General features: G+C 51.1%; 1 protein-coding gene across 5 annotated transcripts in view; it reads right to left on the reverse strand.

The window, feature by feature from the left end:
- Cbs (cystathionine-beta-synthase) overlaps positions 1-16,718 on the reverse strand; it is a 25,285-nt gene extending 8,567 nt beyond the window's left edge. For 2 of the 5 annotated variants that reach the window (XM_021185842.1, XM_021185845.2), the window contains exons 1-10: positions 16,558-16,718; positions 12,587-12,898; positions 6,974-7,080; positions 5,345-5,479; positions 4,948-5,027; positions 4,502-4,636; positions 3,675-3,744; positions 1,890-1,981; positions 891-1,016; positions 398-482 (exon numbers count right to left, since the gene is read on the reverse strand). In XM_021185842.1, coding sequence (XP_021041501.1) covers positions 398-482; positions 891-1,016; positions 1,890-1,981; positions 3,675-3,744; positions 4,502-4,636; positions 4,948-5,027; positions 5,345-5,479; positions 6,974-7,080; positions 12,587-12,786 — 1,030 coding nt within the window. In that variant the 5' untranslated portion in view covers positions 12,787-12,898; positions 16,558-16,718. Of the gene's footprint in view, positions 1-397; positions 483-890; positions 1,017-1,889; positions 1,982-3,674; positions 3,745-4,501; positions 4,637-4,947; positions 5,028-5,344; positions 5,480-6,973; positions 7,081-12,586; positions 12,902-16,557 lie in introns of all 5 variants that reach the window. The other 3 variants (XM_021185844.2, XM_021185840.2, XM_021185843.2) reach the window with 2 other exon arrangements.
- Positions 16,719-17,425: the final 707 nt, after the last annotated feature.

The following is a 17,425-nucleotide window of genomic DNA, read 5'->3' on the forward strand; positions in this document are numbered from 1 at the left end:
AAAAAAAAAAAACATCAACAATAAAGGGCTAGAGAGATGGCTCAGTGGTTAAGAGCACTGACTGCTCTTCTGAAGGTCCCGAGTTCAAATCCCAGAAACCACATGGTGGCTCACAACCATCTGTAATGAGATCTGATGCCCTCTTCTGGTGTGTCTGAAGACAGCTACAGTGTACTTACATATAAGTAAATAAATCTTAAAAACAAAACAACAACAAAAAACTAGAAGGCCGGCACCTCCTGCCCTGGTCTCCACAGGTGACTCCAAGAAGCTGCAGCGGGCAAGCAAACTGAGTTAAGGAAGGCTAGCGCCTGGGCAGATGCATGTCTCCAGCTGAGAAGTTACTGCGGTCGCACAGCCTTAGAACGACCATGACAGGGCTTGCTCGGCCACTCACCACATAGCAGTCCTTCCTGTGCAATGAGCATGCGGGCAAAGGCGAAGGAATCTTCATCATTGCTCTTGAACCACTTATCCACCACCTGTGGCAAGACGGAGTCAAGGCTGAGCTCAGGCAGAGGAACCTGGGGGCGGGGCAAGCTCACAGAAGACTTCTTCCCCCCTGCATCTGCAAAACCAGACTTCTCTGCTCCTTTACGCTTTGCAGCGTAACTCAGATCACCCACATCTTTATCGGTCTGGTGGCCTCTGCTAACATCCGCCCAGCCGCCTTTGACCATCCTTCCCTTTGCCTTTCAGAGCATCATCAGATGTGAACTTGAACATGGTAGTGAGTTTCACCCTGTCTCAGTTCCTATACCAGCATCTCGCTCTTCTGTCCCTCTTCTGTGCCTCATCTGGGGCAGCTGGAGTGCCAGAATGCAGAAGCAAATGAAGGATCCAGCAGCAGCCTGTGGCTCTGCCTCGGGATGTACTTTGGCTCAACCTACCGCCCTGTCCAGGACTGTCGGGATGAAGTCGTAGCCAATCCCTTCCACCTCATAGGCTGTTTGCTCCGTCTGGTTCAGCTCCTCGGGCTCCGCAAGGATGGAGCCTTCAGGATCGACACCGATGATCTGCAGGGTGGGCAGCTTTAGGGCTCAGGTTGCAGGTCACGGAGAAGTCCAACGCAGCCCTAAGCGGCTGCTGTCAGGAAAGATGTTGCCCCACTAATATCTGCCTGCTAATGACTGGCGCACAGGATGCACGTGCCAGTCCCAGACCAGAGGAAGGTAAATCTCCCAGAATCCCAGACAAGAAGCCGGAAGGCCACAACCTATCCAGCACAAGGTGTTTGGAAAGGTCTTCCCAGTGCTGCTTTAGGAAGGGCCCCAGTCACAGGCGTTTGGAGAGCCTTTGGCGACAAAGAGCAGCTCTGGACTCTGACCCCTTCCTGGAGGGTGGGTAGTCTCATGGGGAGAAAATGCCTGTTTCTATGTGCCAACCCCAGCCCAGTGTTTCTCAACCTTCCTAATGCTGCGACCCTTTAAATACAGTTCCTCATGTTGTGGTGACCTCCCCCCCCTCACAAAGTCATTTGTTGCTCCTTCATAACTCTAATTTTGATGTTATGAATCAGAATGTAAGCACCTGATATACAGGACATCTGATATATATCCTTGTGATATATATCAAAAGGGCTTGTGACCCCCAGGTTGAGACCCACTGCCCTAAGCCAACCTGGGGATTATGTTAAGTGGCTTCTGGGCTAATCCAAAGGGCTTCATCTCACTCCATATAGGAGCCCCCAGGACCCTTTGTTCCCCAGATTCCTACCAGGTGACTGGATATGACTCTTCCAGACAGCAATGGGATCAGCTGGGAATATGGGGAGGAACTTAGTTTCCAGGCAGAGGGGCCACCCAGCAACTATGCACCTCTGAACACAGCTCAGGCCACCCACTCAACCACCCTGTCTGGATCAGCACCACCCAGAGTACCACACTCACTTTACAGCCAGGGCACTTCTCCTTCAGCTTTCTGGCGATCCCTGTGATGGTGCCACCAGTGCCTGCTGAAGCCACCAGCATATCCAGCTTCCCTAGGGAGAGAAGACACTCTCAGGCCATGGCCAAGCCAGCCCATCACTCTTAACGACCATTGGAAATACACTCGACCGAAATCAGGTCAGTGAGATAAACTGAAATGTCGACCATCACTGCCTCTGTCTGTGGATGGGATGGTGAAGGAGCTGCTTTCTGCACTGCGACCTTGGCCTTTGAACTACCCATGTAGCTGAATCTACAAGGATGGGTCAGCTGGGGAGCTCGAAGTCTGGCAGAGGTAAGCAGTCAAGGATGCTCCTTCCTGGGCTGTTTGATTCTTGGGTGATTACAGAGCAGCAAACTAGACTTTTAGGACACAGGCAGAATGGCTGAAGCTGAGGAAGGCTCTTCAGTCGAGTGTGGTTCCCTGAGGGTGCACAAGTCCCCTGCTCCTTGGTAAACTCAGCTTAAACATCCCTCGCTGTGAAATCATTTCTAGAGAGGTTTCCCTTTCCTCTGAGCCCTCTTGGCCTCTGCCTCACCTCTATGTCTGAGACATCTGGTTCAGGCTGTGTTCCATCCCTATGTCCTCCAGGCTGAGCTCAGGCATGCTGATGCTGGCTTCATATCTTGGGGATCAAGGGACATTGACTTTGGCATTTAGTTTTTCTCACCTTCAGAGCTGCATGGTGACTCATAGCTGCAATTAGCTTACTCTCAGTATAGGCATGAGATATATGCTGACTGCCTAGCTCCTGGCGGTGGTGGGATGTTTCTCTTCTTCATGGGAGAAGGTGCTGGAAGGTACCAGCCTTGGCCTCCCACTTGGAACCTGACATTGGCATTGCCGAGGGTGCAGACGTGTTCCATGCCCAGGCACTGGATAGTAAAAGCCCTAGTGTTTGCGTACCCAGTTTTATGAGTGAGAATCCTCATTTGGCAGGCTTGGTGCACATTCCTGAGTTTGCCTGGCTTAGACTTGCCTGATGCCGATCACCATGCAGCTCTGAAGGTAAGAAAAACTAAATGCCAAAGTCAATGTCCCTTGAATCCCAAGATATGAAGCCAGCATCAGCATGCCTGAGCTCAGCCTGGAGGACATAGGGGTGGAACACAGCCTGAACTAGGTGTCTCAGACATAGGTGAGGCAGAGGCAGAGACCAAGAGGACTCAGAGGAAGGGGAAACCTCTCTAGAAACGATTTCACAGCGAGGGATGTTTAAGCTGAGTTTACCAAGGAGCAGGGGACTTGTGCACCCCCAGGGAACCACACTCGACTAAATATGAGAGTTCTGTCATCTTCACACAACTTAGAAGCTTGAGGGAAGAGAGTCGCAGTGAGGGATTGTCTAGATCAGCCTGGCCCCTGAGCATGCCTTCAAGGGACTGTCTTGATTTTATTAATTGATTCGGAAAAGACCCATGTTTCTTGCAATGGGGTATCCTGGGCTGTATACGAGCAGGGGGGAGTGAGCGGACCATGAGGCATGTGTACTTCCTCTTCTGTCTATCTTCTGTGGATCTTGAGTGATCAGCTGCTTCGGGTTCTTGCCTCTTTGCCTTCCCCACAATACTGTGAGCTGAAACAAACCCTTTCTCCCCTGAGTGGTTTTCTGCCTCGCAAGCATGCACACACACACACACACGCACACATGCACGCTCATGCAGAGCAAGACGGACAGCCGCAGAAATGAAACTGAGTAAGAGGTGGCTGCAATCAAGGTGAGCGGAGGAGTGGGAAGCACGCACCGTCACACTGCTGCAGGATCTCCTCGGCGGTGTCGTCGTAGTGTGCCAAAGGGTTGCTGGCATTGCGGTACTATTCAGGGGGAAAACAGAGAGGCGGTGTGTGAGCTTACCGAAACCACCTGCATCATTCATGGACACTGGTCGGTGAGTTCCATGCTGGTCAGCAAGTCCTACAGTAAGCAACCTAGAGAGCCTCATCTTGAGGGCCCTCACATGCAAGATAGTAAAACCTGGCCGACATCGTGTGAATTAACGCTGAAGCGAAATGAACAGAGGGGGAGGCTTTGGGAGGGAGGGGGTGCAGGTTCTGAGATATTTTGCATCTTCAGAACCCCAGAGGGTCATCTGAAATTAACCCAACATCACTGTCCAGTGGGTTGTGTCGAGTGGTGCTACTCTCTAACGCTGACACTGAGACAACAGAAACCAAAGGTATGGCCTGGTATATTGAGTGTAGATCTTGAGTAACCAGCTGCTTCAAATTCCTGCCTCTTTGCCTTCCCCACAATACTGAGAGCTGAAACAAATTCTTTCTCCCCTGAGTGGTTTTCTGCTGCGCTTGCATGCATGCACGCACGCACGCACGCACGCACGCACGCACGCACGCACGCACACACGCACTCACTCACGCGTATCACTGAGTATGGCCTGGAGCATCCCCCCCAGAGGAAGTATGTCGCCCTACTCACACTGGGCAGAGACCAATCCCTCAGCTTCCCAACAGGGTCCCATAGGAAACACCACACTTGAACACAAATCTCTGACCACAGATTTGCCCCCTTGGTCATTGTGGGGGAGGTGGGGGGACGTGGAGGGAGACACCTAACCTGGTCCAGAATGTGAGAATTAGGGATTTCATTCTTCAGTCGCCACGCCACTCCCACGTGGGACTCGGGGGAATCAAATCTGGCGTTGGTGGGAGTCCTCACAATCTCGGCTCCCAGAGCCCGCAGCACATCCACCTGTCCAGGAAAAACCATGCCAGGTATCACTGTACCTGGGCATCAGCCTAAGTGGTACCCTCGGGGGCCCCTGCCCTGGGTACCCTGGGGCACCTACCCCAGCTCACCTTTGTTTTTAGTTGGTAAAGAAAGGCTTTTATTAAAGCAGAGGCCACACAGGGACGGACACACACACACACAGGCGTGCGCACGCGCCCCCGCACCCCCCCCCCAGCTCTTCTTATTTACTTGATGTAGCAATAGTCCTTCAACCCAAGCCCTCCCACTGGCCACGCCCTCCTCTCCCCGACCCTAGGCTGTCCTGGACACACCTTCTCCATACTCATCTTCTCCGGCATCACGATAATGCAGCGATAGCCCTTCACTGCAGCAGCCAGAGCCAGCCCGATCCCTGAAGGGTCACATGCAGAGCGTGAGAGGGGCCTGTGCCCAAAGCCCTGTTCCTCCCTGCCACCTGCCTGGGACACCAGGGATAAACCCCAGAACCGTGAAAGGACAAAGAACCCCTGTTCTGGGAAGGAACCCCACACTCCGATGACGATCTGACAGCCAGGTACACAAATGTGCTTCTGGGTCTGAAGTGGAACAGAACATGCACACCTGGGGAGAGGCAGCCTGTGACCAGCCTTCCCCTTTTGACCTCCCCATAGGTCTGCATGGGCCAAGGACCTTCAGCCTCTGCTCTGCCCCAACCGGTCCTGTCCCCACCTGTGTTGCCAGAAGTTGGCTCAATGATCGTGTCTCCAGGCTTCAAGGTTCCAGCTCGCTCAGCATCTTCGATCATCCGAAGGCTGATGCGGTCCTTCACACTCCCACCCGCATTGAAGAACTCACACTTGGCCACTGAGAAGCAAACATAAGTCAGAGAAAGGACTCTGGTCCTCACACATTCCCGACATCCTCAGCTACCTGACACACCCTCAGGATGAAGGCTGCCCCTGGTGTTTGCCATTCCATGTCCACTGCCCACCTCTGTACCTGGACACTCCTGGTTACAGCGGGCCTGTCTCCCACCTGCCCTGTAGACCATGGCGACACTGAGTGAGAAGACGGTCAAGAGCCCAGCAGAATGAACATGTGCAGCAGGAGCCTGGATTTGAGCCCCCACACTCCTGCAGCATAGCCAATTCAAGCAACCCCAGCCAGGCCACCTTAAGCCCCTGCTTCAGTTGCCCCAAACTCCTCTACCCTTGACTGCCTCTATCATCCTTGGTCAGTGAGCCCAACCCCCATGCTCTGCCCTGCCCCCACCTGATATCACCTCCTCCCATCCTGAACTCTTCCTCCCCACCTCAGGGCTGGAGTAGCCCCGTACTCCAGAATACCCACAGACTGCCTTCTTGGCTGGCTCTTGGTTCTGAAACCTACCATAAACACACTGTCGCCCCAGAGCTAGAGGAGATTCTGTGGGCACAGAGGGGCCTGATGTCTGCTCGCTTGGCCCCAGCCCTCGGCCACATCATATCCTCAGATTTGTAACACTGCCCCCATCTGCACCCCCAGGGCCAAGCCAACTTAGCCCTTACCCCAGACAATAGCCCAGCCTATGACTGCTTACACCCCTGCTTGGGAACAGCTCCCTGTAAGGAATCCCTTCCCAGATGACCTGCATTCATCTGGGACCTAATTCCCACCCTTTGTCCCATAAGTGGTTGGGTGACCTGCTTCCACAGCAGCCTGTGACTGTCACTCAGTGAAAGCTCGACCTCCATATAGGACCTTCCACCCCTCCTGAGGCAAAGCCACTCCACACAATCTCCTCATAGACACATTCTGCCTAACATGGCGCCTCATGCTTTTAATTCTTGCAGTAGGGAGGCAGAGGCAGGCAATCTCTATGATTCCAGTCTGTCTGGGCTACATAGTGAATTCCAGACCAGCCAGAGCTATACAGTGAAACCTTGTTTCAAAATACAAAACAAAGCTGGGCAGTGGTGGCACATGCCTTTAATGACAGCAACTCACATGGCAGAGGCAGGTAACTCTCGGAGTTGGAGGCCAGCCTGGTCTACAGAGTGAGATCTGGGACAGTCAGGGCTACCCAGAGAATCTCTGTCTCAAAAAAAAAAAAAAAACCAAACCAACCCCCTCAAAAAAACAAAGTGAAAACAAACAAAAAAGATGCTTGCTCTGATAGCTCCACTTCACTTCTGCCTTCATCCTCTTTCTGCAGGATCTTCCCAGGCTGGCTCTTGAAAAGGGGCCATCTCAGTTGCTAACACACATCTTTCATCCCAGAAGACCCCCGCTGCCAGTATCCCCCCAGAGCCTCAGCAAGGGGTCATCCCAGGGCCCTGGTCCAGGATGGAGGCAGTCCCAGGAGAGCCAAATACTCACAGAGCTCACACTTGAGACCAGCATTCTTTGAGATCTTGTTGATTCTGACCATAGGGGTGTTCCCAATTTTCCTCAGAATATCTGGTAAAATTTTGGGGGATTTGGTCCTAAAACAGAGGGAAGAGGCCATTCAGGAAACAAAACTGAATAGCAGTTCGAGCCTTGATGTTGCAGGATATTTGATCACACTGTGAACCCCAACATTGTGTTAATTAGTGAAAAAAAGTTGTTTCTAGTTGTGGTGTGGCTCAGCCTTAGCACACACCTTTAATCTGTCTGACTGGAAATGCATAAAAATGCTTTTAGTATGCTTTTAGTACATCTTTAATCCCAAACAATGAAAGTAAAGTTAGTTTGTAGAAGGAAGCAACCATGTTTAAAAGTGATGTCTAATTGAGTGGCAGACAAAGTGATGAATCAGAGAAAGATTTGACAGACTAGGATATGCCTAATTCTCAGGAGAAGAGAGAGGAAAAAGAGGCTACTTAAGTGAAAGCACTGCAGAGAGAGAGAGAGAGGGAGAGAGAGAGAGAGAGAGAGAGAGAGAGAGAGAGAGAGAGAGAGAGAGAGAGAGAGAGAGAGAGAGAGAGAGAGAGAGAGAGAGAGAGAGAGAGAGGAGAGGAGAGGAGAGGAGAGGAAGAGAGAGAGGAAAAGAGGGAAAGGGGGAAAGAGAGAGGCAGGTTTTCACAGGCAAAGAAGAACAAGCCAGAGAATGAGAAGGAGCCAAAAGATTAGAACAGATTGCCAGAGCTGGTTTGAAGCCAAGCAGAAAAAAAAAGCTAGAGGTCAAGAGAGAAGCCAGATTGCGTCAGCAAGCCAGATATCAGAAAAAAACTAGGAAAGGGTGATCTTATTCAGCAGTAAATTTCAGAGGCTGAAAACTTTATAGGCCTAGATTAGATTGTACGGAGTCTCGAAGCTTCCAAGACTAGGCCTAGGTTAGCAGACAGAGGCCTTAAGCCTCCAAGAGGACAATTACTTCAGATGAATAAAAGATACTGTTATACCCTGGCATCGTGTACATTTAGGAAATCAAGAATTAAAGTGCCTCAGGGAAGGCCTGGGTTGTGGAATCTCTGGCAGATCCACACCCAACATAAATAACACACACACAGTCATCCACCCAAACACCCAAGTACAGTGACATTTGAAGCCAGTTTGAGGGACTGGACCTCCATGTAACTTCTACTCCCTGGGTCTGAACATGCCCTTGCATCTCACAGGACATTGTGGATGGGAAGCTAAATTAGGGACACGCTCCCTGCCATGACGATAATGGGCTAACCCTCAGAGACTGTAAGGCAGTTCCAATTAAATGGTCATGGTGTCTCTTCACAGCAGGAAAACCCCAACGAAGACACCTCTTCAACATCTAGTTTGGTTAGTTTCCTCCAAAATTCCTTTTATTACGCTTCAAATGGTTCTACAAGAAAGGCACTGGCCGTCCCTCCCAGACTGGGTCACAGAACATCATACTCTACTCTGGGCCAAATGGGCCAAAAACAAAAAACCCCCGGAGACTCCTCAGTGTCACGCATTCATTATACCAATGGACCCCAAGGTCCCTCTCTTGTTTTTTGAATTCTGCTTTGTGTTTTCAGCCCCTGTTCACTCCAGATGAGACTCTCTTAGGGACACCCATTGCCATCCACCTGTGCTGTCTTCCACCGCTAGGGATCCCACCATCTCCTCCTCCTCTCTCTCAAATGTCACTCTTCCTCGCCTTTCAACCTCGTCACCATATGATTGATGAGTGATGTCGACTATCCACACCATGTTCCTACTGAGACCTAAAACAGTTCAAGAAGACATCATCCGCACACCCACCCCCCACGGCCCCCAATCATTACTTGGCCTTGCTGATCTGTCAGAAGGAACATGTAGAGATAAAGACCAAAACTCTGCTTGTGGGCTGGAGAGATGGCTCAGTGGTTAAGGACACTGACTGCTCTTCCAGAGGTCCTGAGTTCAATTCCTAGCAACCACATGGTGGCTCACAACTATCTGTAATGGGATATTATGCCCTCTCTGGTGTGTCTGAAGAGAGCTATAGTGTACTCATATACATAAAGTAAATAAATCTTTTTAAAAAAGAAACAAACTCCGATTGTTCTAATAACAGGTGTGACTGCTGGGAATCTGGGTCCTGGTGACGTAGTGACATCTTACATTGACATGAGGGGCCTAATGCTCATGACCTCAGGCCAGGCCTCACCCTATGGTTACGTCACCTTCAGCTAACTCCTAATGAGCTGTGCTACCTGAAGGAATGGCTACTCTCAAGAAAGACATGTTATGGGCTGGAGAGATGGCTCAGATCTGATGCCCTCTTCTGAGGGTGTCTGAAGACAGCTACAGTGTACTTACATATAATAATAATAATAATAATAATAATAGACACAAAAGTCGCAAAAGGCATTTAAAAATAAGAAAGAAAGACGTGCTATAAAATTACTTTACGAGATAGTGGCATTCTGTCTACATATGCAAATGCAGAACCAGCACAGAGGGCCCATGAGTTTATATATGCCCAGGGAGTGGCACTCTTAGGAGGTGTGGCCCTGTTGGGCATGGGCTTTAAGACCCTAATCCCAGCTGCCTGTAAATCAGTCTTTTCCTAGCAGCCTTCAGATGAAGATGTAGAACTCTCAAGTCCTCCTGTACCAAGCCTGCCTGGACGATACCAAGTCCCTGCCTTGATGATAATGATCTAAACCTCTGAACCTGTAAGCCAACCCCAGCTAAATGTTGTCCTTATAAGAGTTGCTTTGGATGCTGGGCAGTGGTGGCACATGCCATTAATCCTAGCACTTGGGAGGCAGAGGCAGGTGGATTTCTGAATTTGAGGCCAGCCTGGTCTACAGAGTGAGTTCCAGGACAGCCAGAGCTACACAGAGAAACCCTGTCTTGAAAAACAAAAACAAAACACAAACAAACAAACAAACAAAAAGTTGCCTTGGTCATGGTGTCTGTTCACAGTAGTAAAACCCTAACCAAGGCATGATGTATCTTCTCCCTAATTTACAGGAGAACTCTCAGCAGGCAAAATGGTACACTGTAATTCCAGCCCTTAGGTCACAGAGACTGGAGAATCTGGGTTTCCAGGTTATTCTTGCTACATAGTAAGTTTGAAGCTAGCCTGGGGATACACTGAGTCCCTTCCTGGAACATCCCTACCCAGATCTTGCTCCCTCTCAGCCTCATGGTCCCTCTCTGGGAATTCACCTGCTACAGATAACACATCTTAGTAAATTCTGTCTTCTTCTCTTTTGAGCCCTGGTAAATTCTTTGACTGCTCATGCTGTCAGTCTTCAGGTTGTTATTTCCCACAACAGCAAGCCACTGTCTCAAACTACAAACAGCCAGGCATGGTGCCATACACCTGTAATCCTAGTACTTGGGGAGATTGAGGCAGGAGGATCCTAGCACTAGCTCTAAGTTCATGACCCAGGCCAATCTTAGGGTCTAAAACAAGATCCCACCTCAATAACAAACAAACCCTGACTTGGAGACAATAGACCCAGCCTATCTTGCTTGAAAAATTTAACCCTCTGATCCCTCAGACTCCAGAATACCCCAATTGCTTTCCATTCAGGTCTCTGAACAACTGAAGTGCCTCCCTCGCAGGGGTAGGTCCTCGGGTATCATGCTCCCAGAGTCCCCAGAAGCCTGGCATTACTGGGCCAGCAAGGCAGAAGTGATGCCAAGAAACAAAAGGCCCAGGGCTACAAGCCTGTGACAGGTCAAGCTTGTGGCTTCAGGGCTGCTCTGCAGCATTTCAATGATAGCACAGTGTCACCAGTACGGTTTCCAGAGCAGTCTCTCCATGGCTCTCTCTCCGCAGGCTCCAGAGTGGCTGCACACCCACACACTCCCATCCAGGGTTGAACTCATCAACCCTGCTTAGGGATCTGCGCCCCACAGCAAGACTTCAAGGTTTTGCCAGGCTGCTGGTCCCTGGCTTCCTGCCTTCCCCGCCCTAGGCTTCTCACACTGGAGCCAAACTGATGAAATAGAAGCCTCGGTCACCTTTGGCTCCGGGTCAGGAGAGGAGTTAAGAACTTGAAGTGCCAGGGTGGAAGGAGAAGCTGTCTGGGGGCCCGGACCAACAGGCAGCAACAAGTTAGACTCAACCAGGTCTTCCAGAGAGGCAGAGTCACATCCTGGGGAAGAGCTGGACGAGTTCCCTTCCCTGCTGTCCTTGGTTGGACTCAGGAAAGTGAGGAGAGGCTGAGCCAAGGTCAAGATCACCTGACCTGAACCCCAGGGAGGCCAGGCAGGGACAGCTTTAGGATACAGGGTCAGGTGTGCTCACTCTGAAAGTTATCAGATGTTTGTTCAGGTGATGGTTCCAATCCGTCATCCATCCCCATCCAACTGCCCGTACTTTGCCAGCACAGAAGGGCAGCTCTGCGGGACCTCAGAAACCCCAGTTCCTCGACAGAGCTGCCTGAAGCCTACCTGTTCCTCACTCTACAGCCACCAACCACATCAAGAGCCTCTGGAAGTGGCTGGTTTGTCTCGCCCTCATCAACCAGTCCCATCTTTCCCTGTGTCCATATCTGCCCCCATACCAGTGCCCTGAGCCAGTGCCTCCCCACGGAGTGCAGGAGCCTTCCCTAGGGTCCCTCCCTGAGCTTCCAATGACTTCTACCAAAGCAGGGCTGATCAGCTGAGGACAAACCTGCCCTTAAGGCTGAAGTGTGTAGCATGCACACATCTTTGAACAAGCAGTTCCCAGGCTCTTGGGAGCCCTTAGGGGGTGGGGTGGGGATGGGGATGGGCTCTTTTTTGCCTCCTGTAGCCACAGGGCTCTTACCCCCTGCTGTGTCGTCCTGGCAAGAATTCATCTGACCAGCTCCCACCTGTCTCCTGACTTCCCAGAACTGGTGTTCATTCAACAGACACAGCTCCTATTTTATAAATGTTCATCCACACTCCACCCCACTTTGGTCTCTTAATAGATTCTGCCTTCTACACCAGCCAGGCCTCACGCAGACTTCTGAACCAATAACAGTAAATGCTGGTGGCCACACACAGGGAACTGGACCTCAAGGAAGTAAAACACAAATCCTTTCACCTACTTGTTTGACTTTGAAGACATTAGACTAAGGAAATGAAGACAATCCTAAGAGCCTTTTACAACAGGGTGGGAACGTGCAGGGTGGGACACTGTGCATGTTCCTAAGCCAACTACTGACTGTACATGGAATGGCTTCTATAGCGTGGTGGTGCACGCCTTAAATCTCATCACTTGGGAGGCAGAGGCAGGTGGATTTCTGAGTTCAAGACCACCTTGGTCTACACAGTGAGTTCCAGGACAGCCAGGGCTACACAGAGAAACCCTGTCTCAACACCTCCCCCCAAAAAGGGGGGGATGGCTCCTATCATCTATCAGTGCAAGGACAGCCTTTGCCCAACCATAAAAGAAGCCCACCAGAGCCAAACCCCAGTATATGTAAACTGCAGTACCAAAGAGCCACCTTTCTTCGCTTTGCCTTCACTCTTGCTACCCCTGCCCCGCCCCCGCAGTGATTATAGGTATGGCCTCCACACCCCTCCCCCACCCAAGGAAATAAACCCACCATCTTGGGATCAAAGACAGAGACTTACAGCGCTGTGTGATAATGTGGGGAGTCCGCCATGGCCCTGCCCAGCTGCCAGGTACATCTGCTCGGGGTATCAGGCCGGATCCAGACTCGATCCTTGTCCCCTGAGGGGCCCTTCTCCAGTTGTCTCTTTTCTGAGTGCATGTCCAAGTGCTGGAAGCCCCCAGCAGAGCCATCTTCACACTGGGATGTCCCTGAAGGCATGCTGGGATTTTCAGAGGGAGCGGAGACCTGTCGTTAAGTAGTTGGCTCTCTGGGAGTGTTGGCTCCACTCAAACAAACTCAGCAAGGATGGGAGAAAAGGAGCAGGTTCCAGCTGCTGTGGGAAATGGTTCAGGTTCCTTTCAGAAGGTTAAACGTAAACTACTATCTGACGCAGCAGTTGAATCCCAAGGCAGAGATCCAAAACACACAAAAATAGATGTTTACATTGCCCATTCTCATGGCTGTCTCAGCCAAAATGTGACTATTACCCTAAGTCACTGATGAATGGAGGTACAAAAATGTGTCCCGTCCATGCAACAGAATACTATCCAGCCACAAAGAGAAACAGATAAACAGATGGGGGGGGGGGGCTGGAGAGATGGCTCAGCAATCCAAAGTGCTCGCTTTACAATCATGAGCACTGGAGTTCTGTACTCAGACATACGCACAGATAAATCAACCATTTTTTTAAAAAGAGATGGACAGAGTGTTCAATGAAAGGAGCCAATCATACCCGAGATTTCAATTATACAAAGTGCACAGAATAATCATCTGTCCTATGTTTTTACATCTGTGAGGGACCCAGAACAGGTAAGCCAATAGGAACACAGTGAGAGGACACTGAAGAAAGGTAGGGGAGATGGTTGTGTTTTATCAAAAAAGAAGCCAGAGATATGTTTGGTAGAGGCAAGGTATGATGTGGGGGAAGGGGGTGCCTCTGCGAGCCCATGCTGAGGCATCCCTTCCCCCTGAGGGACCAGCCACATGATGGTATAGTATAGAATAGAGTTCATTTAGGGTATAGGGAGGGGACTTGAGGGGGTAGTAAAGACAAAGAATTGGAGGGGAGAAAGTAGAGGAGTAGAGGCCAGCCATGAGCACATGGAGGGGGGGGAAGGGGAAAGGGAAAGGAGGGGGCAGAGAGGGAAGAGAAGAGCAAGAGAAAGGAGGGGCCCCAGCAGCTCCTTTTATAGTGAGTCAGGCACACCTGGCTGTTGTCAGGTAAGGTGGGGTGGAGCCTAGATAAAATGCCAACAGAGATAGTAATTTTTGAATGCACAGGGGCTTTGGAGATGATGAAAAAATATGAGTCTGGGGGCTGGTGATATGGCTCAGCAGGTAAGAACACCGACTGCTCTTCTGAAGGTCCCGAGTTCAAATCCCAGCAACCACATGGTGGCTCACAACCATCCTTAACGAGATCTGACTCCCTCTTCTGGAGTGTCTGAAGACAGCTACAGTGTACTTACATATAATAAATAAATAAATCTTTAAAAAAATATTTGTCTGGTCCTATTTTTCATTCTGTAGCTGTGATTAAAACAACAACAACAACAACAAACATACTGACCAAAAGCAACTGCAGGGAGAAAGGATTTATTTCAATTACAGTTCCAGGAAGTGAGGGAAGGAACTGTAGCTCAGGAAAGCAGCTGGTCACATTGTTTCCACAGTTAACACCAAGAGAAAGAAAGGAACTCGAGGGCTGGTGAGATGGCTCAGTGGGTAAGAGCACCCGACTGCTCTTCCAAAGGTCCAGAGTTCAAATCCCAGCAACCACATGGTGGCTAACAACCATCCGTAACGAGATCTGGCGCCCTCTTCTGGAGTGTCTGAAGATAGCTACAGTGTACTTACATATAATAAATAAATAAATTTAAAAAAAAAAAAAAAAGAAAGGAACTCGAGCTGCCTCCTCTTGTCTAGCCTTCCCCGAGCTTACACTGTTCAGGACTCCCTGCCTAGAGAAGAGTGCAGCCCCCTGGACTGGCTACTTCCGCATCAAGTAATGAGCAAGTCAATTTTCTACAGACATGGCCCCCAGGCCAATGAGATCTCGGCAGTCTGTCTGTTGAGACCCCTTCTCGGATGATTCTAACCTGTGTCGAAGTGACATGTAACACAAGCCAAAGCCTTGTATAGACAACAAAAGTTGCACAATCTTGTGGACAAGGTGGAAAGGCACCCCCTCCATGTTGGCCATTTTTGCACATCAGAGTAAATTGCAGATTAAAGTTATTTTATTTAGCGGCTGGATGTGTAGCTTGGTGAGAGGAGATATGGCGGTTGTCAAGTGCCAAGAAAAAAAAAATGTGTGTGCCCTCAACATGTACACATTTTCTTGTTATTCCACGAAGAATGAGGCATCACAGCTTGAAAAAAATTTTTTTAAAGCTGGGTGTCATTGTGCATACCTTTAATCCCAGCCTACAGGAGGCAGAGGCAGGTGACTATGAGTTCAAGGCCAGCTTGGTCTACCTAGTAAGTTCCAGGACAGCCAGGGCTTTGTAGAGAGATCCTGTCTCAAACAAACAAACAACCAATAAATAAATACATCTTTTAGATTTACTAATATGTATGGGGATGTTTTGCTTGCATGTATGTATGTGCACCACGTGTGTGTGCCTGCTGCTCTTGGAGGCTAGAAGAGAGGGTCAGATCCCCTGGAAATGTAGGTACAGATGATTGTGAGCCACTAGTGGCTTCTGCAAGAACTCCAAGGGCTCTTAACCACTGAGCCATCTCTCCATATCCCCAAACTTCTGTTTGCCTAACATGAACAACTAGGTGTTCTAAGTATTCTATATGTGATCTAGCACTCTAAAATGATGTCAGGAGCCCACCTGGCCCTGGCCCATCTTATTCATTCCCTTGGTGGGGGAGGGGCAACTAACATCAAAACGCATGCGCCCAGGAGGTGGCCTAGACAGGTGCTTCTCTCCTTAGGTTCAAGAGCCCTCTCTAAACCTGGAGTGGTGGCGCACGCCTTAATCCCAGCACTCGCACTCAGGAGGCAGAGGCAGGTGGATTTCACTTTGAAGACCAGGCCAGCCTGGTCTTCAAAGTGAGTCCCAGGACAGCCAGGGCTATACAGAGGAACGCTGTCTTGAAAAACAAAACAAAACAAAACAAACAAACAAACAAACAAACAAAAGAGTCCTCTAAAAAGTCCTCTTGCTAGGCGACCCGACCCGGGCTGCAGAACTCTCCAAAACCCATGGCAGGCGCAGTTCTCCCAGTGCCATCACTTAAGCGTCCTCCTGGAACAGGAAGCCATCGAACAACCCGAACCCAAACTTGGCGAACGTGGCCCAGGGCATCCTGCATCCCTCCCGACTCGCACGGAGAGGCCACTGTTCCAGTGGGGTTTTCCTAGGACTATGACGCTCCCGCACAGACCGCCTGGCCACTCGATCAGTGTGTGGCAGTGACGTGGGAAACCCTTCGCAGGTTGTACAGCTCTAGGTCTTGCGCCCTCCCCCGCCCCCACCAGGTTCCGCACAAGGAAGAGAACCTGCTCTCCCACTACTCCGCCACCCCGCACGACACTACTTCAATATTTACCCTCACCCCGGCACCAGTGCCCCAAAGAACAATTTGCGAAACAGCGGTCTCCATCCAAAATTGGGGAAATCGATGACCGGTAGCGCGTCACCCTAGAACCCGGCTCCACGCTCAGAGACTCGCAGCCTTGGGACCTGGGGCCACGTGGGTGCTCAGCATAGGGCTGCGGGGAGGTCGATACTAGCGGGAAGAGGGCAATGGACGCAGGTGGCATCGAGGTGGAGGGACAAGTCAGGACGCCCCGGTGGGAGCACGGGGACCTTAGCGAGCTGGAGCATCGGGCTCACGAGCTGGCATTGCTCTGAGAGTCCAGGTACAGAGGAAGCCAAGTCCGTGCCCAGGGATGGGGAGTGCCCGCGGGCTACCGAACCGCAGCGAGGATCTCGCTCTGTGTGCGGCGTGGGAGTCAGTGCGGCCCGAGCTCACCTAGACTCAGACGCGGGAAAACGGCTCGGCTTGGGCTAGGATGCAGAGCACGCTCGGACAGGATCACAGCTCAGATGGGGACCCAGGGAAAGGTGGCCGGTCTAGAACCGACCCAGCCACACACAACAGGCTTAGGCGATTGGCCCGGCGACGGGGGGCGGAGGGCCGACACCCGCCAATCCTGGGCCGCAGAACAGCTGCCCACTCACCCCGCCCCCCCCACACCCTTTCCCCTCTCCACCCCCATTCTGGCTCCTCCAAGGCCGGCTGGACGCCCAGCCTCCACAGCGGGGTGTCTGCTTGCTCTGGGTGTTGCCTTCAAAAGTTGGAAAGGAGAAGTTCTGCCATCTAACACGTGTTTGTCGTGAGGCACACGACTCGGAGGGAGCCCAGGTCTGTGCCCAAAGGTCTGCACCTTGCGGCACAGCCTGGCCAAGTGTCAGGGAACCTCGTTTCCCAGGACCCGATCCTCTCGAGGACGTCCTGGTGGGGCTTCCTAGCTTGGCAGGCTCGAGTCACCCATCACTGTTCTGAACGGCAGGACCTGACGTTCACAGGAAAAGAGGCCAGAGTTCTTCCAAGCAACTGGCCTGAGGGGCCTGGGTCAGTGGTGTCACTGGAAGGACGCCCCCAATATCAATATCTGTAGGAGGTTTAAAATGGGCGTGACGTATGACGTGGTGGTGCCTGCAATCCCAGCATTTGGAGTCGAGAGAAGAGAATCTCAAGTTTGAGTTCCAGGCCAACCTGGGCTACATAAAGAGACCTGGAGGGCTGGTGAGATGGCTCAGTGGGTAAGAGCACCTGACTGCTCTTCCGAAGGTCCAGAGTTCAAATCCCAGCAACCACATGGTGGCTCACAACCATC

The sequence above is a fragment of the Mus caroli genome, chromosome 17, assembly GCF_900094665.2.
Source record: "Mus caroli chromosome 17, CAROLI_EIJ_v1.1, whole genome shotgun sequence".
Classification (NCBI taxonomy): Eukaryota; Metazoa; Chordata; class Mammalia; order Rodentia; family Muridae; genus Mus; species Mus caroli.